The sequence below is a fragment of the Lupinus angustifolius genome, chromosome LG12, assembly GCF_001865875.1.
Source record: "Lupinus angustifolius cultivar Tanjil chromosome LG12, LupAngTanjil_v1.0, whole genome shotgun sequence".
NCBI lineage: Eukaryota > Viridiplantae > Streptophyta > Magnoliopsida > Fabales > Fabaceae > Lupinus > Lupinus angustifolius.
Window position 1 is genome coordinate 11,879,940 of NC_032020.1, and position 23,127 is coordinate 11,903,066.

General features: G+C 34.8%; 1 protein-coding gene across 2 annotated transcripts; it reads right to left on the bottom strand.

Annotated features, from left to right (window-relative positions):
* Positions 312–4,683, bottom strand: LOC109361609 (uncharacterized protein At1g04910-like). 2 transcript variants are annotated; one of them, XM_019607118.1, is made up of 10 exons: positions 4,008–4,683; positions 3,502–3,588; positions 3,290–3,389; positions 3,057–3,127; positions 2,800–2,888; positions 2,405–2,525; positions 2,177–2,320; positions 1,675–2,003; positions 1,194–1,434; positions 312–652 (listed from the first exon to the last, which is right to left on the bottom strand). In XM_019607118.1, exons 1-10 carry the CDS (start codon positions 4,359–4,361, stop codon positions 344–346), a joined length of 1,845 nt encoding a protein of 614 aa, XP_019462663.1. In that variant the 5' UTR covers positions 4,362–4,683; the 3' UTR covers positions 312–343. The 2 variants fall into 2 exon arrangements, with proteins under 2 accessions (XP_019462663.1, XP_019462662.1); XM_019607117.1 differs by having other exon boundaries at positions 3,502–3,591.

Sequence of the window (23,127 nt, forward strand, 5' to 3'; positions counted from 1 at the left end):
CAGGGTGATAAAGTGAGGGTGGTGCAGACTCTACTATTTGTTGAAAGAATAAATACACTTATGCAAACACTATTTCAAATAAGGTTATCAACAGTGATAGGAGGGTCGTATGTATTCATGGTCCCCATTATGTCCATAGTTCATGATCCTTCTTTGGCTATGATAGAGGACCCACAATTGATATTTTTTTATTAGAGGAATAAATTGAAATCTAAAATTTAAACTAGTATAAAGTAAAAAAGTGATCTACCATAGTATGAAGAAACATTGTCTCACAATGTATTAAATTTTCATGATATTTCTCATACAGATTATCAGTGTATATTTGTGCAAGGACTAACTATTATTGTTTGTTGCACATGCACTCTTGGCACCTTGGATTTCTATAAATGCTTGTACCATATTTCCTTATGCCAATCTTCTTACCTTCTTGGATCATTTTCTTTACCCTGTCTTCAAAAATGTTCCATCTTATGGTGCCATTCTCCAACAAAATTGCTGCTAACCTCTTCTTGTTAGGCCTCAAGGTAGGAGCATGATCACCACCATAGTAGGTTCTGAATCCAGATACCAGTGATGAAAGTTGGCTACCAGAGTCAGTCATTGCAAACACATCAGCAGTTGCACATGCTATCAAGTCCAAAGCAGCAAGCTGCATTCACATGAATTTGAAGTTTATATTAATATCTCCACATTAACAACAACAACCAAGCCTTAATCCTACTAGAGTGAGGTAAACTACATGGATCGAACGATGCCATAATGTTCTATCATAATGCTATACATAGTCGATGTTGAGTCCGGATAAAATGGTGAAAATTGTATTAGACAGTCAACAACCAACATAAAACACTTTGTTGAATCTCTATGATATTGATCAACAATATGAATATTTTCACAGATAATAACATTTTCCTCCTCATTATTCAATAAGAACCAAGTGGAGTCTCAATATTGGCATTCCATCATTGTCTTTCCATTAATCAATCATTGTTGTAAGTTTTTATTATGCAAAATTATGACTAGTTAATAAAGAGTTTGAATAGGTAATTGAGAATATCAATAGTCTAGAGTCTCTATCTACACCTTAATTGGTATAAGAAATGAATGAGAATTGAATTTTGTTCTTGTAAGAATGAAGGACTCTAGTACTGAAATGAATAACACCACTAAAGGCACTAGTACCTAATTACCTGGGAAGAAAAATTCTTAAAAGGTGCAAGTTCACTAGGTGCAAGCAAATCTTCCTTCGTGACCACATTGGGATAAAGCCTAGTGAAGGGATGCATTCTTGAATCTCCTCCATAAATATGAGAACCTGCCAAGTAAATGTAAGTTCCACTTTTGAAACCAAGAGCTGCTAGAACAAGTGCTGCTTCTTCTGGTGTCAATGGACATCTTCCCAATTTCCTCAAATCCAGTGGAGAGACAGGGCTACAAACACCAATAGCATAAGCCAGAAAAGTCTTAGACGAATTACAACGACATTATCAAACCAATTCGCTGGAAGATTTAACTGTGATATATTATCGACGTAAGATTTGTAAGATTTATAACTATCTTAAGAGTCACATACGAGGTGATATATGATTGGTTGATAGTATAAAAACTTCGCATAACCATATATCAAAATTAAACTCTTTGTCGAAAAGCATATGGTAGGAACATGCCTACCTTGTATTCTTCAAGCGCTCAAGAACGAGAGGAAAATGGCTTTCTCTATAGGCTTGAAGTTCCCTTCTCTCATTTTCCCCACCTCCAAATTCACAAAAAGAATAGGCCACCATATCAACTTCAAATCTTAAGTGCAAAGCAAGATATTTGGTTGAGCCTCTACTATAATCGCGATCTTTGTTGTTCTCAACGAACTTCCCCAGCAACTGAGTGTCTAACATGCTTGGTGGAGCACTAAATTTTCTTATCCTTTTTATCAATAGTGTCCCAACTTCTTGAATTTTTGGTACAAACTTCAAAGCATGGAAATTGCATTTGCATCTTAACCTCTGCATTAAATTCAGGTGAACTACTTAAACCTTGAACTTGAAGTAAACTTCTGAAAATTTTGATTGTGACAAAAGAAATGTACACATATTTTAGAAGCACTATTGAGTATAAAGCAGGCTGCTAGAAATTTGTAAAAGTAGTTAAAACTTGACTGATAAGGTAACTTTATGACCTGAATATCCGAAGGAAGTGGATCGAAACCAAGTCGATTTCCATATCCAAGGAAGTGAACAATTCCATTTCTTAAAAGAAGAGGAAGCACAATTTTAATATAGTCAGCAACCGTGGCCTCTTTTGCAATATCTGCATCTGTAATCTAAAATGCAAGGTGTTCATTGACATTGTTATACAATAACTGCAATTTGCCTCATGAAGTATATAAAAGTGTAACATAATAAACCTGGCTGCCAATTGCTTCAATATCCAAAGATTTCATATCAGGCGGTAGTTCCTTCTCAATATTAATATCATCCTTCAGCATATTCATGAAATGTTCCTCCTGATATATGTCACCAAATTGGCTGCATTTTTGTCAACATGTGAATCCACAGTTCAGTCTTTGAAATGAAATTATAAGTTTTACAAAAAATTCTGAGTTATTCTCACGAACGAAGCTGGATCAAAATCATATCTGTTAACATATTCTAGTTTACTGCAACAATCAAATTCAAATCTACAAGAGTGGGAAAAGGAAAGGTTTAACTATATAAAAGAAGCAGAAAAGTTAAAAAAGAAAAGAGTTATACTAATGAAATAAACTCTCCTGTTATTATAGTGATAAACATGATATCTTACCTTGGGTCATTCCATACATTGCTGTAGAGAAACTTTGGAATAACTAGAGTTGCATTGAGGACTGATGCAACAGCAACAGCGTTACAAATCTGTAATCAGTACAGTAGCCTAATCATTATTGTACACTAAAATAAATTTGTTGTCAAATGTTCAATATGATTAGTGACAGACATTAAGAATTGTAAGTTTAGTAGTGTTTGTGCTTTGTATTGTGTTTTTTGAAATATGCTAAGTGTGTTTAAAATGACAATGCTTACAGCAACTCTTTGTTGATTAAGACCACCATTAGCACTGACTAAGATATAGCCATTACTTTCCACAGATTTCCCTATCACAAAATATATAAACTAATTAGAGTGCTATATTGTTGATAATAAGTTGCAATTTAAACTCTGTACTTTCATATACAAATAAGAAATGCATATATATTGTAAATATTGAAGACATGTTTTATAACATCACTTGATGTGCAAGGAAGGTTCATATATACCTGGATTGGTCTGAAGTTTTCTTTCTGCACAAGGTTTCCATGACGATGATTGTCGGTAAGGTTTGACCCACAAATTAGATGACTCTTGCTTGAATTCCTTCTACACTACACAAAATCAGTTCTTAGACTAGATAGAAATAAACTCCAAAAGTAGTAACAGTATCTAATTTCTGATCCAAAAACATTTATGAATATGAAAATCTAATACAAACCTTAGCAAGAGCACTGGAAGCCATGTTTAGGAGCCTGTCATACATCTGTATTGGTGATTGTTTCTTATTGTTGTATGAATCTCTACCCTTCTCATAAAAACAAACACATTAGGCATAAAATTTTAAGAAATCAATGTTAAATAATACTTCAACTCAAAGTCTAGTCTAATTTATGAAATATGCATTGGCCACTTAGATTAACATAACCTGTGCTGGATCATTCAAAATAAAAAAACACCACCTTGGAAGCAGAATAGAAAATCGCACGTATACACAAGGATGGATCCGAAAAACATCAAAGGAGGGCCGAGATAGACATGAATGCACTTGATTACGTGAGAACACTATTGGAAACTAAGCTAAGATAAAAGCCTACTCAAGTTTAATGACTTGAACATGCATGGTAAAGAGAATAAATACAAACAAAGAGAGCTAATCTAGTATTTGCAGATATTAATTCAAGGACAGTACTAACATGCCTGAGATATTCTAAGTTGTACATGTACCTGAAACTCACTTGAACTATTAGAGGCTGGAGAGGGTTGAAATTTTGCAAAATCATAAGAGACTATAAGAGAATCAAGAAGGAAAAGACTACTCAACAATCCAAACATGACAACTATAATCTTTATGTGCTTTTGGAGCCACAAATGCTTTTTCCCAACATATAGTCCCTTACAAGAACTGTACTTAGAAGTATCACTTTTCAACCCATGAAACAATAATGACTTCGAGTTCCAACGGCAATCGACACCAGTCATCCTCCTCCAAGAAGGAGGAGGATCATTACAACATCTAATGTTGTGAACTTTCATTCCTAAGCCAAAAACAGAATCCTTAGAAGACCCTTGTTTCCCCATCACAACATGAACATTATCAATCAGAGAACCTCCTAAGTAGTTAATATTTTGAGTTTAACAATTCATTATGATTGGTTGAACTTGGAAGATAAAAAAATGGCCACTAAACAATGAAAAATGAAAGCAAGAAAAAAAGGCTGCAAGTGCAAAGAGTCTTTATTTCTATGGTGTTTCTGACTCTTGTTTATTCTGATTGGACCAACCAATACATCAGTATACAAAAGGGTAGTCAAGTTTGGTGGCAATGTGGCTTAGAAAAGCACATAGCTTTCTCTTATATGAATTCCAAGTGAAGCTAAAGAGTAGGTGATGGAGTTGTAAGAAAGTATATATGAGTGAAATGGAAGCAAAAGATGAAAACTCAACCCATCCATGGAAAAATAAAATCACACATATGGAACAACAACTTCCCACCAAACACAGCAGGATATGAGGTATAGCTTCCTGGGTTTACATCTTTGAAACCAAAGGATGACAACAGTACTACTAAATGAAATAGTGTATCTACCAATCAGTATCGCTTCAAAGAATTAAACATTTGACATTTTAGTCTACGTAGAAATCCAGCGAAACTTTATATTGCTAGATTAATATCATTTTCTGCCACAATTAGTGAAGTAAATTTTTTATTTATAACTTGTATTGTTTAGTTAACTGGTTAGTAATAAATTATCATGATATAGTAATTGATTACTAATTAATCAACTAAGCAATATACGGTATTAACTAAAATTTTATGCTTATGTTGATGTAAAACTAATGCAAGCATTATTTCCTATTCAAATTACATAGCAACAACAAGCTGAAAGGTTCAACAGCATAAACAATTTCATATAAATTTATGAAATTCTCTAAACCGACTTAATGAATGACTTGAAATTGTAAGAGACCAAGTGACTAGTTCAAGTGGTTGGTTAAAGCCAAGTTTATGCAAGTAATGACCGGTCACGTTGAGTGCTTTGGCAAAATGCATTAGCTTTGAGTTTTTATCATACCTTGTGTATGAAAAAGGCTTTATGCGTTAAAAAATGCATTAATTTTCAATTATAAATTGGAGAACACTTTATTAAAAAGATTGAATTAGGTTTGGGAGATTTGGCCATAAAGAATTAGGTGGTTGATTTTGAATTCCGAAAATCCACATCTTAAACTTCCTTTTTCTACACTAGATTTTTTTAGCTCCAGTAAAAAAAAATTGGAAGGTGAAAACTAATTTTTTTAGCTCCAGTAAATGAAATATAGATGTTTAGTTAATTTCCTATTAAATGTTGTTTCTTAGAGTTATGATTGTGTTAATCATAATTGTGAGAAAATATGATTAATATTTTCATAATCGTGATCGTATTATCGTTGAAACCATAATATTTCAGTTTTGAACTACAATTTTAAATACGGTAATGAATTAATCATTAAAGATGATGTAGTATGGCATTATGTATGACAAGTGAGAGTGACACGATATCTTCTAGTGTCTCTCAAACACTAATGCCTTAAGTAAATTGATTTTTACCTATATTAATATGTTTTCATTCTACACACTCAAACCCCTCTAATTATACTTTAAAAAAATCAATTGGACCCAATTGCTATCGACTCTGAATTCTATTCAAATTGTTGAATTGAAATTTTGTTTAACAGTAGTGCGTTTGTTGTCCCATTTGGCGGGGTCGTAACCAACCTTATAATATCCTTAAAAAACCTTTACCATTTCTCTGTCTTCTCTCTCACTCAATCTAAAGAAAACATAGTTTGTGTTAGCATTTTATTTTTGTTAGATTTGGGCCTATATGTTGCACTTGCCTAAGCAACTTCATGTTATTTTTTTGGTACAAAAAAATATACCAAAAAACAACATAAAGTTGCTTACGTAATTGATTTGATCATTGAGTCATTGACGGCTTCAATTTTTTTTTAATTTAGTATAGTTTATAATAAATTTGATTTATTTTTAATTTAGATTATGGTATGATTTATGGGTATTGAGTTCCTTTATGTCACTGATAAATGAATTATTGTCAATTGAAAGAAATTGTTATCATTTCCTGTTCTTTAGTATAAATTATTGTTAATTTGTTATACTTTTCTTAATAATATTATTTACTGAATAATATTTATCTATTTTTTAAATTATATAATATTTCATTGATAAAAAACCATTATCTAAGAAAGAAATTGAAGCATATAATATCTAATTATTTATTTATGTTCAGGTTATGCATTATATTAATTACCAAAAAATATAATCAATTATTTTGAAATTATTTTTTAGAAATTATTATTATTTTAAATTCCATTTGATATATATTGAATTGATTAGATATAGTGATTATTTTAACTACTAAAGATGAAATATTATAATTATTACTATCACTATCACTATCGTAGAACTTTGATATATATTTTATGGCGAAAAATATTTTTTAGAGAAAAACTTTTTAAAAGTTAGAAACTAAAGTGGAAATTGATTAACTATAATTTATATTTAGACTAAACCCAAAGATAAAGTTACCTCAATCACCAAAATATTTGGATAAGACCCCGTATCCTGCAACAAAACTATTTTGTAATGCTTTAATTAAAAGTTAAATTTTGTTTAATTTTGTTAAGAAAAGCAAAATATTTATTTCCAGGCCAGTGTCATCTTTATGGTGCGTTGTGGAAAATAAAGATAAGAAACAGAAGCTAATAAACGAATTAAACAAGAGTGCATGCAATGATAGAGATTTATACATAGTTAATATTTAATCCATTATTCATTTATATTAATTCTATTTAAAAGTCAATCATAATTAAAGTAAACGTTGGATGATGCAAATCGTAATATTAAAATCTCTTACACTATTATTGTATACATTATTTTCTCATTAAACAAACTTCCTAGTAGCACGTGCATGGCTGCATGGAATTGAAGACCCAAATTAGCATGTGGCTTTTCCAGATAGCACCAACAAATATCACTCTAAGCACCACATTTTGTCAATACGTTAGCACATGTTTATGCTGCCACCTCTACACATGGAATCTCTAGTTATGTTTGGATGGTAATGTTAGAAATTTATAATTTGTAATTAAGGTGGGTATTATATATTTAATACAATGATATTGATTATTTATTTCAGATGTTACATTATGAGTGATTTAATTAGTAGCAACTATTAAATTTGTAAAAATGGAATACTTTTATTGAAGATAATCACCAGCTTTTATAGTATGGTGTACGTACAATAAGCAAGAAACAAAAAAACCAGAAAGATCACAATTCAAGGCACGTTGCATGACAACAACTAATCCTTAAGAATAGGACTTATTGGAAACAAAAATAACAACCTTAAAACTAAATTTGACTATCATTCCCTCCCTTAAGCTAATGCATCTGCATTAAGCTTATACATCAGCTGCATCAACTACTCCAAGCATCCCTCGAAGCTGTACAAATTGATTTACCTTGAGAGGCTTTGTCATTAAATCTGCAACTTCTTCTTCAGAATTACAGAAGCTCAGTTTTATGACTCCATCATTCACCAAGTCCCTGAGAAAATGAAATCTTACTCCAATGTGTTTGCTTCGTCCATGAAAAGCAGGATTTTTGGACAGTTAAATTGTAGAATTGTTGTCACAATAGATTTATGTACTTCCTTTTTCTTCAGCTCCAAGTTGTTCTAAGATTCGCCTAAGCCAAACACGTTGACAAGCACAAAGTGAAGCAACAATGTATTCGGCCTCTGTAGTTGATAGGCTCACCACTGGTTGCTTTTTAGAAGTCCATGAAATTGCTCCTGATCCCATAATGAATGCAAATCCTGAGGTACTCTTATGGTCATCCAAATCTCCAGCATAGTTGCTATCTGTATAGCATACAAGTCCTGCATTTCTGCTGTCCTTTCTGTAGAGTATACCAAAATTAGTAGTCCCTTTGATATACCTGAAAATCCTTTTTGTTGCAAGCCAATGGGAAGTCTTAGGATTTGCCATGAATCTACTGATCAAGCTTACTCCATACATTAGATCTGGTCGAGTTGATATGAGATACATAAGACTTCCAACTGCTTGTTTAAACATAGTGATATCTACTCCATCACCTTCCTCATCTTTTGATAATTGTGTTCCATGAACAATAGGTTTTTTCATAGAGTTGCAGCTTCCCATGTTAAATCTTTCAAGGACTTCTCTTGCATATCTTCTTTGACAGATGAATATTCCATCTTTATTTTGTATCACCTCAATTCCAAGAAAGTGTTTCATCCTTCCCAAGTCAGACATGTCAAATTCTCTCATCATTGAACCCTTAAACTTATCACACATACTCTTATTGCTTCCTGTAAATATAAGATCATCTACATAGAGACTAACAATAAGTATATTACCTCCTTCTTTCTTGGTGAATAGAGTGTGTTCACTAGAGCATTTTTCAAATCCTTCACGCATGAAATAAGCTTCTATCTTGCTGTACCAAGCCCTTGGTGCTTGTTTAAGCCTATACAATGCATTCTTCAACTTGTAGACTTTGTCTTCTTCTCCCCTTTTAATGAATCCTTCTGGTTGTTCAATGGAGATTTCTTCTTTAAGTTCCCCATGAAGGAATGCACTCTTCACATCAAGCTGAAATATTTCCCATTCATATTGAGCTGCAAGTGCAAGAATGAGGCATACTGTATCTAGTCTTGCCACCGGTGCAAAGACTTCATTGTAGTCTATCCCATATTATTGTGCATATCCTTTTGCCACCAATCTTGCTTTGTATCTCTCCACTTCTCCATTTTCATTGAGATTGGTTTTGAAAATCCATTTGACTCCAATTGGTTTGACTCCTCTTGGTAAGTCTGTTAGCTCCTATGTGCTATTCTTCTCTATAGCTTTCATCTCATTTTGCATTGCCTCTTGCCATTTTGAGCTCTTGTGTGCTTCTTGGAAGGAGAGTGGATCACTTTCATTTGCAACCATCAACATCATAAGATCCTCTTCAGCTAGATCAGTCCTTAACACATAGTCTGTCATCCATGCTGGCTCTTTTGTAGTTCTTTTAGCCCTCCCTTGAGCTAAAATTTCTTGATCAATGGCATTTTCTTCACTTGGTGGTGATATGATTTCATTTGAACTGCTTCCACCCTCCTCATTTTCATCCTGTTCATGTACTTCTCCCTCATCATCAGTTTCTTGCTCTTCAAAATTGTCTTCTTCTCCTTCACAAAGTAACAGATCAGCTCTCATTTCTTCATCAGTTTTGCCCCAATCCCAACTTCTTTCTTCTTCAAACACCACGTCTCTGCTTACAATGATTTTCTTGGAAACAAGATCAAATAGTTTGTAAGCTTTTGATTCATCACTGATTCCTAAGAGAACACACATCTTGCTCTTGTCTTCAAGTTTGGTTCTTCTTTGATCTGGTACATGGGCATGAGCCACACATCCAAAAACTCGAAAATGTCCCACTACAGGCCTCACATTGCTCCATGCTTCTCCAGGAGTTATGTTTTTTATTGCTGAAGTTGGGCTTCTATTTTGTGCATGTACACACCACTTTGCAGCTTCTGCCCAAAATATCTTTGGAACTTGTCTTTCATTTAACACTACCCTTACACCATTCATGATTGTCCTATTTTTCCTCTCAGCAACTCCATTTTGTTGAGGGGTATAGGCTTCTGTTAATTGCCTTTTAATGCCTTGAGTTTTGCAGAATTCTTCAAACTCATGTGAGGTGAATTCACCACCTCTGTCTATTCTCAAGCATGCAATGTGTCCATCAACTTCCTTTTCAACACTCATTTTGTAATTTTTGTGTTGAAATGCTTCAGATTTCTCATGTAACAAATAAATCCAAGTTTTGCGTGTGAAATCATCTATAAAACTTAAGATATACCTCTTATCGCTATTTGAGGGAGGCTGGATAGGGTCACATATGTCAGAATGCACTAGTTGTAGCTTCTTTGAGGCTCTCCACATGCTTTTCTTTGGAATTGATCTTCTGTGTTCTTTTCCAATTAAGCAAGTGATGCAAGTCTTCTTAGGGAACTTTAGATTTGGTAAATCAGCAACCATTTGTTTTTGTGACAATGTATTGAGTCCCTTGTAATTAAGATGCCCAAACCGACAGTGCCATAGGTGCATTTCCTTCTCTTTCTTTAGCTCCATTTGTAAACACATGGTTTCCTTTGGTGCTACAGTGGTTGACACATAGAACATTCTATTTCCACTCATATTTGTTTGCATGATCAAGCCCCTCCTAGAATGAAATATTTTACATACTCCATTCTGAATTAGAATTGCCAATCCTTTTTCTTGAAGCTGTCCTAAACTAAGTAGGTTATTCTTAAGTTCAGGAACAAAGTAAACATCAGAGATTACTTGAGTAACACCATTGACTTGCATTCTTACACTTCCTTTTGCTACCACTTTCATTGTCATATTATTCCCTAATTTCACAGTTTGAGACAAACCTTCTTCTAAGTTGGAGAACCAGCCTTTGTTGCCTGTCATGTGATTGATGCATCCTGAGTCCAAAAACCAGACCTCCTCTTGTCCACTTTGGTGCTGATTCATGTGTGACATCAACAAGAGCTCCTCTTCTTCTTCTGCCTCAATATAGTTTGCCTTTTTCTCCCATTCTGGACACTCATATTGAAAATGTCCAAGCTTATGACACTTATAGTATTCAACAATTGCTTTGTTTAGAGGTCTTCTTTCACGTCCTCTGCCTCTTCCACCTCTAAAGAGAGTCCTTCCTCCACTTCCTCTTCCAGGTCTGTCATCATGAGTGACTTTTAGCACCTGTTCCTCCACTTGATATTCTTGTATTCTTTGTTCATGAATCAGCAGACTTCCATGAAGTTCATCAATGGTTAAGGTACTTAAATCATTTGACTCTTCTATCGAACATATAACATAGTTGTATTTAGGAGTCAATGATCTAAGGACCTTGCTGACCACCATATCTTGTTGCATGTTTTCACCATTTGATTTCATCTTATTCACCACACTGAGTGTTCTTCCCAGGAAGTTGTCTACCTTCTCTCATTCTTTCATGGTGAGCAATTCAAACTCTCTTCTCAGAGCTTGAAGTTGTGCTCTCTTTACCTTTGAAGAGCCTTGGTACTTCTGCTTCATTGACATCCAAATGGCTTTTGATGTCCCTTTGTCAAGAATTGTTTCCAGGATTTCTCTGTCAATTGCTTGGAACAAAAAACTCTTAACCTTTAAATCCTTGAGCTTGGCTTCCTCCACACCTTTCCTTTGTGCTTCACTCGACGGTGCAGCTCATATTGCTGGCAGTGGAATGCCTTCCTCTATGAGATTCCACAGTTCCTTGCTTCTCAGAAAGTTTTCCATCATCATTGACCAATGATCATAATGGCCATTAAACTTTGGAATGGCTGATTGTACAAACTTTTCTGCCATTTGTTTGTAGACTCTCACACACACTCTTCTCTCACAATCAGGCCCCTTGCGAAGCTCTGATGCCAAATATTGAATCTGTAAAAATGGAATACTTTTATTGAAGATAATCACCAACTTTTATAGCATGGTGTGCGTACAATAATCAAGAAACAAAAAAACAGAAAGATCACAATTCAAGGCATGTTGCATGACAACGACTAATCCTTAAGAATAAGACTTATTGGAAACAAAAATAACAACCTTCAAACTAAATTTGACTATCAGCAACCCATAGATTTTTAAAAGCTGATAATGGATATGAGTTTAAAGAAGAATATAAGATGCAATTGTGCCGTTGTATTGTTGTGTAACTCAATATATACACACAAAGTTTTGATAAACACCTACACCAATTTATGCTAATTATCTGTGAGCTATTCCTAAATTTAATATGTATTGATTCTCACATTATCTTAATAGATATTTTAGGACAATAATTACAAAGAATACTAATATAAAATATTATTAGATCTTTATTCTAAATAGAAAATCTCACTAAAATCTCATTACCCCCTCAAGTTGGAGTAGATGGATTACAAATGCCCAACTTGGAAAGTAGATTATCAAATTGGATCTTTCCTAAAGCTTTGGTGAAGATATCTGCTAGCTGAGCATGAGAAGGCACATGATATGTAGTAATGGTTCCTCGCACAAGTTCATCAAGGATAAAGTGACAATCCACTTCGATGTGTTTCGTGCGCTCATGGAAAACAGGATTAGCCGCAATGTGAAGAGCAGCCATATAATCACAATAGAGTTTTATAGGTCTAGAATGATCAATGCCAAAACATGATAAGAGTTCCTTCAACCATTTAAGCTCACAGGTAGTAGTAGCCATTGAATGATATTCTGCTTTTGCGGAAGAGCGGGACACTGTGCGCTGCTTCTTGGTTTTCCATGAGATGGGAGAATTACCAAGAAGAATAAACCAACCACCAAGGGGTTTCCTAGTCAAAGGACAACTAGCCCAATCTGAATCACACCAAGCATATAACTGCAAATCACAATCAACACTTAACATAATTCCTTGTCCAGGATTAGCTTTCAAAAAACGTACAACACGTAGGGCAGCATCCCAATGTTCTTGTCTTGGATGATGCATGAATTGAGCAAGTGTGTGCACACAATAGGAGAGCTCAGGCCTAGTAACAGACAAGTAAATTAATCGGCGCACCAACCTTCTATAACGTTCTGGATCTGGAAGGAGAACACCTTCAGCCAACGCAAGGCGGTGATGTTGATCCATGGGAAAACCAGCAGGCTTGGCTCATAACAATCCCACTTCAAATATAATATCCAATGCATATTTGCGCTGACATAAGAAAATGTCGGCGGAGCTACGAGCCACTTCAATGCCTAAATAATATTTCAACATCCCAAGATCTTTCATATGAAAGCATGCATTCAAGTATATTTTGAAGGCTTTGATAGCATCATTGTCATTACCTGAAATCACGAGATCATCCTCATAAACCAACACATAAAGTTTCACAATTTTACATTGCAAGATAAAAAGTGAATGATCAGAGGAGGTTTGGGAAAACCATAGTGTTTCAAGGCACTAGCCAATTTTGAAAACATCGAGGAGCTTGTTTCAATCCATACAATGACTTATGAAGTTTACAAACTTTACCTGAAGCTTCAGATCGAAATCCTAGAGGAGGTTTCATGTACACCTCCTCCTTAAGGTCTCCATGCAAAAAAGCATTGTGAACATCCATTTGATGGAGCTCTCAATTTCTAGCAGCCGCAATAGCAAGAAATGTGCACGCGGTTACCATCTTTGCAACTGGGTGAAGGTTTGAGTATAGTTAAGTCCTTCAACTTAGTTGTTTCCTAGTATCACTAACCTGGCTTTAAATCGTTCAACCGAACCATCAGAGTTATACTTGATTCGATAAACCCGCTTACTCCCAATAGTTTTCTTTCCTGGTGGTAGTGGTTCCAAAGTCCAAGTCCCGTTATGCTCCAATGCTTGTATTTCAGTTTGCATAGCTTGCTGCCATCGTGCATCTTTCATGGCTTCAGCAAAAGATAATGGTTCAGTTCCTGCACTAACAACTGTCAAGAATTGCCTATGTTGCATAGAGAAGTTATCATAATTAAATAATATGCTATAGGATAAGGTGTACCTGAGGTGTGAGAAGCATTAGGTGAACTTGGAGAGGGGTCTACTTTGCATATAGTGTGAGTCACAAAATTTTTCAGCCGAGTAGATGGTGTTTTAGCACGATGTCCACGACCCCAAGGCTGCTCATTCACCTCAACATTGGTGCCCCCTGTTTCAATTTCACCAATATTAGTGTCATGAATCTCAGCAGGCAAGACTTCCGGCTCTTCCAAAGAGACTAAAGTGTTTCTATTTTCATAATTAGAACTTGAAATCTCTGTTTTGTTAGTGTCATCAACATTCTTCCAAGAAATAAGATTTCTTGGTTCTATATCAACATGTTCAGGTGTCAACGGTTGTGGTTTAGCAAAAGGAAATTCATTTTCACAAAACACCACATCTCTGGATGTTAAGAACACTCCTAGTTCCAAGTCATATACTCTTCAACCCTTTTTACCATAGGGATATCCCATGAAAACACATCGTCGACTTCGACTTTCAAATTTATCCCCTTTAGAGTCTCGATTATGAACATAACACATGCTCCTATACACACGTAAATCAGTGAGAGATGGTGGCTTGTTATATAGCATCTCATACGGAGTTTTTCCATTTAGTACAATTGAGGGTGTGCGGTTGATTAAATATCCTGCAGTTAGAACACATTCTCCCCAAAATTCAATGGGAAGATGAGCTTAGAAGCGTAGTGTACGAGCAATATTAAGAATATGTTTATGCTTTCGCTCCACTCGCCCATTTTGTTGAGGAGTTCCTATACAAGATGTTTCATGTATAATTCCATGATTTTGAAGATAATTATTCATGCATACAAATTCTGTGCCATTGTCATTGCGCAAAGTTTTCACTTGTTTACTAAATTGACGCTCTACCATAGCAAAGAATTGACATAAGCATGTAAAAACTTCTTTCTTTTCTTCCAACAAATAAATCCACACAGCTCGTGAATAATCATCCACAATAGTAAAAAAATATCGAGCACCACATTGTGATATAGTTCTATAGGGTCCCTATAAGTAACAATGAATTAATTGAAAAAACTCCATTGTTTTGTTAGTACTAAGAGGAAAGCTTTCTCTACATTGTTTAGCTCTAAGGCAAATATCACAAACTTTATTGCACACTGCGTTATGTATGCTGGAACCAATATTTGGAATAAGTTTCACAACCTTACAAAGTTTTTTTCACCTATGCCATACATCAAAGTTTTTTTCACCATTAGAATTTACAGTAGCAACAGTAGCAAAACCCATGCTTCCAAGGTAGTAGACCCCCTCTCTTCGTTCACCCACTCCAATCACCATCCTCGAGATACGGTCATGTATAACACATAATTTGTCAGTGAATTGAGCCATACAATTTAATTCATCAATAAGTTGTGATACAGAAATTACTGTGTATTCTCTTCTACCTCATCTCTTTCATTTTATCTTGATTATTTTTCTGCATATATTTTCTGCTGCACGTTAACTCTTGATTTTGCAGAAAAAGTGACCATAATTTTTAAGTCAACTAATTCATCCCCCTCTTAGTTGCAACCTCGTTCTTACAAAAGTACCACGTCCTCTAGCAACACAGATCTTTCCTTGTTGTCTAGTTTTGCCTCGACCATTACCTCGTCCAACTTCGCGAGATCGTTCCCCCACCACTCTGGATAGCCGATCAAATGAAAACAGCTCCCAAAATCATGTCTTGGACGATTACAATTACTATAAATTGTATTTTGATCCTTCCCTTCAGTCTTGCCACAAAATTTTCCTCCACTTTGTACAACAAAGCTCATTATCTTGTTTCGTTCCTCCTTTTCCCGAGCAACAGTTTTCACACGTTCTTCTTGCACCAAGGTGGAATAGATTTTGTTCAGACTCGACAAATGATCTTGGGTAAGTATGTTTGATCTCACATTCCCATAAAAAAGTCTCGTCAAGACCCATGAGGAATTGATGGATTTTCTCTTCTTCACGTTTATTCTGTAGCTTTGATGTGAGATTGCATGTGCATGCACCACACCTGCATGCATGTATCTGTTCATGGTTGGCTAGATCCTCCCACAACCTCTTCAACTTGCTGTAATAGGCAACAATAGTCATTCCTTTCTGTTTACATTCAGTCAACTCTACTTTAAGTTGTTGTATGTGTGGCCCATTAGATATCGAGAAACGTTCCTTGATATCGGTCCACAGATCCTGCACAATCTCTATATGTGACATCGTTGAGCGAAGAACAGGTTCTATGGTGTTCATTATCCATGACACCAGTAATGAGTTAATTGTCCATCGATCTTCAATATCCAGTGATTCTTCTGTTGGTTGTTTGATTGTTCCATCTATGAACCCAAAATTCTTCCTTGCTCTCAACGCAGTTCTCAGAAAACGAGCACATTTGTCATAGTTCTCCCCTTTCAATTGAACTTGCGTCAAAAGGATTCTTGGGTTGTCATTTGTGGTTATGTCATAAGGTGAGATTGTCTTCCTCAACCTTATTTCATCGTAAATACCTTCTTTTCTTTTGTTATTGATTTCTTCCTCAGTCATGATGATAATGACAAGGCTATCAGATATGGCTCTGATACCATAAAGAAGAATATAAGATGCAATTGTGCCTTTGTATTGCTGTGTAACTCAATATATATTCACAAAGTTTTGATAAACACCTACCCCAATTTATGCTAATTATTTATGAGCTATTCCTAAATGTAATCTGTACATATTCTCACAATATCTTAATATATATTTTAGGACAATAAATACAAACAATACTAATAGAAAATATTACTAGATCTTTATTCTAAATAGAAAATCTTACTAAAAGCTTAATGAGTGGATACCCATCAGGTTAACCTATAAGGGATAATAGGAACCCTATAAGTTAATGCATAAGGAAGTTTATAGTCTGCAACACACCAAACCAAATTTAGTTTTGTACTCTCCCCATCAGAGTGAAAACACAAGTCGCAAGAGGAATCAGAGATTTGGTTGAGAAAGACCATCATACCAAAAACCCATCTCGGAAAACGCAGATCATAGGAGTACATACAAGAACATAGATTCAGGTATGACACTGCACCTTTTGTTTCATATATGTGTGTGAGAATCATGAGATTCAAGATCCTAGGATTGGTATTTCACCAATCATAAGGAATTTCCCAACAAATGGTATCAGATCAAGGTTCTGAATTTTTATGATTCTCCATTAAGGGTGTTTCCCCACATCTTGTATGAACCCTAATTTTAATTTTAGGATTATTGAATTATGCTTCTGCTTCCGCTAATATGTTTTAAATATTGAAATGTTTGGGAACTTGCAAGCTTTACGATTTCTAATATTATTTTATTGAATTGGGTATAGAAGTTAAACAAAAAAGTTGTTGATTAATTTTTAATATGATGAACAAAGGAAAAGGCTTTGTCTGTTGTTCATTGCATAATAATTATGAGTTAAATCAATTTCTTATTAATTGCTTTTGATTGCATTCAGAACTTTTATGACTTAAAAAAAAATGATGATTGTTGCATAACTTTTATTTATATGGATTCAGAAATTATGAATAATGGGCATGTGAATCAATAGCGTAACGTGCATTCTTTTGGGCATTGTTCTATGGAAATTATGAATAATTTTTATTTATATGTTTAGAATATGTAGTAACGTGCAATGTGAATTAATAGGGTTGAATTGTGCATTTTGTTTTGGGCATTGTTCTATGGTATTAGGTACTGTTTTCGTGCAGCGCATTTTTTTTTCTGTGGTGAAATTATCATATTTGTTCTATAATATTTTTTGTTCTATGATAATCAAAATGTACATATTTTTAGTGACTTATATTGCTATTGCATAAGTGCAAATGTTCATATCCAAATGCTTTCTTTGCACTGTTATTTTAAATAGCTTGCACTGTTTTGATTTGAAATTATATGAAAGGAAATTGTGGAGTTAGATTTGGTAATCATAAAATATATTAAATCTGAAGGTTTCAATTCCAAGATTATACATTTTTTATAATGGACCCATGTTATTTTTGCTTTTGTCTAGTAATTATTTGGAATTAATTGATGCAATATGTTGTCAAAGTAACCTTTATTGAGGAAATTAAATGAAATTACACAGATGGGTATGAGATTATTTATGCGAATTGTGTTTGGCCCAAAGGAAGATACAATTTGGCCAAATAATAACATACATGTGATGATAAGTATGTAACAATTTTAAAGTTTTTTTTCATGTGAATAATAGTCGGTCCAAAGAAAGACTATTGTTTGACAGAACTAATTGTTAATATTTGATCTACATTGAGAGTACCACTTACAAATTAATTTCTCTGTCCAAAGACTAGAAATTGATGTTGTGCTAGGTATCTTGTGATAGGTCTATTAAGTGAATATGTCTTATTTTTTTTTTATATATTACATGACTTGTTTATTTAGATTTGAACATGTTATTAATTCTTTGTTTTGTGGGTTCAATGTCTTTTACCAATGTTGCAAATTTTTCTGCTCAAATCACTAACATCTCATTGCTAAATGGGACAAACTTTAAGGTTTGGAATGAAGCCGTAGAAATTATTCTCGGCTGTATGGATTTGGATCTGGCACTTTGTGTGGAGAAACCCATTTCTACTACAGAAAACCTCGATGAAGCTAAAATTGAGAAATGGGAACGCTTTAACCGAATGTTCCTGATAATCATGAAACACTTTATTACATATGTGTTTCGGGGCTCTATATCTGAGGTTGAAAGTGCAAGGAAGTTCCTTAAAGAAATAGAACAATTTTTTGCCAAGAATGAAAAGGCGGAGACGAGCACCCTTTTGACTAAACTCATCTCCATGAAGTATAAAGGCAAAGGGAACATAAGGGAGTATATTATGGAGATGTCTAATCTCGTATTAAAACTCAAGTCACTTAAGTTAGAGTTTGGTGATGACATGCTCGTGCACTAGGTTTTGATCTCTCTTCCTGCACACTTTGGGCAATTCAAAGTGAGTTATAACACTCATAATAACAAATGGTCTCTTAATGAGCTTATATCTCACTGTGTGCAAGATGAAGAGAAGCTGCAGAGAGATAAGACTGAAAGTGCTCACTTGACTATGATCCCTTAAAATAAGAAAAGAAAGAGGAATAAGGGTGTTGCGAAAAGGCCTTCTCAACAAAAGAAATTGAAGAGTAATTAGGAATTTACCTGTTACTTCTGTAAGAAGCAAAGACACATGAAGAAAGAGTGTCCTAAATATCATTGGCAATTTGGGCAATGCCCATGGGGCCCGCCCGCTCGCATTTTGGGCGGGCAGGGCATGAAAATTGTATTCATCCATCCTAAAATACCGGCCCAACATGCCCTTTTCGTCCATGGGCATTTCAAATGGGCGGGCAGGGCGACCCATGGGCATCAATGAACACTAAAATAAGAAATTTGATGGGTCAATTATGGCAGGAGTAATTCAATGTTCTCACCACTTGAGTGCATGTAGCAATTTTCCAAAATATAATATCTTACCAATTAAATGCATGTCCTTTTTATGCAAAACAAGATGTTATGTTTTGTGTTTTTAATCCTACTGTCACACTATGTATCCATGTAATCTAAAGTACTATGTCATTTTTAGCTTTTTTTTCTTAATTTAGGGCGACCCGCAAGCCCGCCCTGCCAATGTTTAGGACGGATTGGGCATGATATTTCATGCCCTATTTAAAAACGGGCATGCCCATGCCCGCCCTAATTTTGGTGGGCATTGTATGAACATGGACAGGGCGGGCATGGCTGCCCTAATTGCCAATGTTAGTCCTAAATATGTCTCATGGCGCGTAAAGAAGGGTAAATTTCCCACTCTTGTTTGTTCTAAAATTAATTTAGCTTTTGTACCCAATGATACTTGGTGGATAGATTCTGTTGCTACTACTCACATTAGTATCACTATGCAGGATTGCCTGTGGAGCCGACAACCAAGTGATGATGAAAGATTCATCCTTGTGGGCGACGACAAAATGGTTGTAGTTGAGGCTATTAGAACATTTAGATTATGTTTAAGAACTGATTTTAATTTGGATTTATTTGATACATTTGTTGTACCATCTTTTAGGCAGAATTTAATTAGTATTTCAAGTTTGGACAAATTTGGTTTTTCTTGTTCTTTTGGAAATAATAAAGTTAGTCGCTATCAAAATTCAAATCTTGTTGGTTATAGTTATTTAATTGATAATCTATATATGCTTGATGTTTCCAATTCCACTAATGAAATACTACAAACAAATTCACGTGGTATAAAACAAAAATTAAAAGAGAATTCAGCCACCTTATGACACAAGCGTTTAGGTCAGATATCTAAACAAAGAATTCAAGGACTTGTGTCGGATGAAATTCTTGACCCTTTAGATTTATGAAACTTTGAGGTCTGTGTTGAGTGTGGAATTGTTCCGCAATACACTATGTCAGGCAAACCTAGCATGAATGGTGTTGCTGAGTGATGAAACCGAACTCTTAAGGATATGGTGAGAAGTATGATTAGTCATTCTTTCTTACCAGAGTCACTTTGAGGGGAAGCTTTAAAGACCACAATTTACATCCTTAATAGGGTGCCGAGTAAAGCAGTTAACAAAACCCCATATAAGCTTTGGACTAATAAAAGGCCAAGCTTAAAACACTTGCACATTTGGGGTTGTCTAGCTAAGGCGCAACCTTATAGGTCGCATGAAAGAAAACTAGACTCAAGAACTATTAGTTGTTATTTTGTTGGCTATGCTGAACGCTCTCGGGGCTATAAATTTTATGATCCCACTTCAAGACACTTTTTTAAGACGAGAAATGCAAGATTTCTTGAGGAAGTTGATTTTGGGACGGATGAGAACATACAAAATGTTGTCTTTGAGGAAGAACTTGTCACTGATAGTGAACAAGTTCTTGTGCCTATTACCATTCAAGGAATAAATTTAGTAATAGAAGATAATGATCAGCATATTGTCCTTGACAATATTTCAGAATAAGACAACAATGAGGTTCTCCCTTATGTACGTATAGAACAAATTCAACAACCTTAAGAAGTAGAAGTGTCATTAAGGAGATCCACTAGAGAGAGGAGAAGTACAATTCCTGATGATTATATTATATTTCTTCATGAGCATGAGGATGACATTGGGTTAACAGAAGATGATCCATTGAACTTCTGTCAAACCATAAAAAGTTCTAACTCTCAAAAGTGGATCGATGTCATGAAGGATGAGATAAAATCTATGTGTGATAATGACGTTGGGGATCTTGTTGAATTACCTGAAGGTGCGAAACACATTGGTTGTAAATGGATGTTTAAAACCAAGAGGGATTTGGAGGGTAATATTGACAGATATAAAGCTCGTCTAGTTGCTAAAGGTTTCACTTAGAAAGAATGCATTGATTATAAAGAAACATTCTCTCTAGTATCTTTGAATGATTCTTTTAGAATAATATTGACACCAGTAGCTCATTTTGATTTAGAGCTACATCAGATGGATGTTAAGACTACGTTTCTAAATGGTGACCTTAAGGAAAAGATCTATATGGTGCAACTAGAAAACTTTGTGTCAGCTGCCTCAAAGTCAGTGATATGCAAATTAAAGAAATCCATCTATGGGCTTAAACAAACTTCTCGTCAATGAAATCACAAATTTCGTCAAATTATTACCTCATATGGTTTTGAGGCAAATAAAGTTGAAGGTTGTGTATACTATAAGTTCAATGGGAGTAAATTTATATTCTTGGTATTATATGTCGATGATATGGTGCTTGCTAGTAGTGATATGAGACTATTTCATGAGAACAAGAGATTTCTAACGAAGAATTTCGAAATGAAAGATCTTGGAGAAGCTTATTTTGTATTAGGTATTCGGATACTGAGAGATTGCTCTCAAGGTATCCTAAGATTATCACAAGAAAGCTATATAGATAAAGTTTTTGATAGATTTGGCATGAAGGACAGTAAACCAGGGGATACCCCTATAGCTAAGGGAGACAAGTTTAGTCTCGAACAGTGCCCCAATAATGACTTTGAAAGATGCGAGATGCAAAAGATTCCTTACGCATCTGTAGTAGGAAGTCTAATGTATGCTCAAATTTGCACACGTCCCGATATAGCATTTATCGTAGGAGTTTTGGGCAGATATTTGAGTAATCATGAAATGCATCATTGGAATGCAGTCAAACATGTTATGCGTTACTTGAAGAGAACAAAGGAGTACATGCTCACTAATCGGAGATCTGAGAATTTAGAGATCATTGGGTATTCTGACTCCGATTTTGTTGGATGTCTTGACAGTAGACACCCCACCTCTGGATATGTGTTTGTATTGGCTAGAGGTGATATCTCTTGGAAGTCTGCGAAACAGACGTTTATAGCTCTTTCAACCATGGCTGCGAAGTTCATGGCTTGTTTTGAAACATCAGACCATGGCATATGGTTGCGGAATTTTGTCACTGGCTTACGTGTGGTTGATGGTATTGAAAGACCATTGAGGATTTATTATGACAACAAGTCTGCGGTTCTTTACTCCAACAACAGTAGGAGTTCTACAAAGTCAAAATTTATTGACATAAAGTTTCTGGTTGTTAAAGAAAGTGTTCAAAATGGACAAATTTCCGTAGAACATATAGGGACAAATTTTATGCTAGCTGATCCACTAACTAAGGGTTTGATACCCTAAAGGTTTGGTATCTAAAGTCTTTCATGAGCATGTTGCTCATATGGGTGTTGTTCCTTAGTGTACCTTAGTGTACCTTAGTTCAGTAGGAGTCTATATATTTTATGATTTACTTTGGATGTTATATACAGTTTTTTATGCATAATAAAGTTGATGGTCTATTGTTCCATTTTGAAATTGTGCATTGTAACTATTGTGTTGCAATTAAAGACTTTGAATTGATCTCACTAAAGAATAAAGAATGACCAGTTGGAAATAGACATGTTTGAGATCACATTGCATGAAATTTCCATGTCACTCATCCATATTTGATCTATGTCATTGAGTATATTAATATGGTGATCATCGTGTCGAGTCACGCTTGCATGTGATGAAAGTCGTGGTGGTTCCATAGTTGATATATGAGATGGATCAGGTTGTATTATAGAGAAGTCTAAATGTAAGTAACATACAGATGCGTGCCTAAAGAACCTATGATATAATTTTTTCAGGAAGATATGAAGACCAAGTGAGATATTGTTAGAAATTTATAATTTCTAAT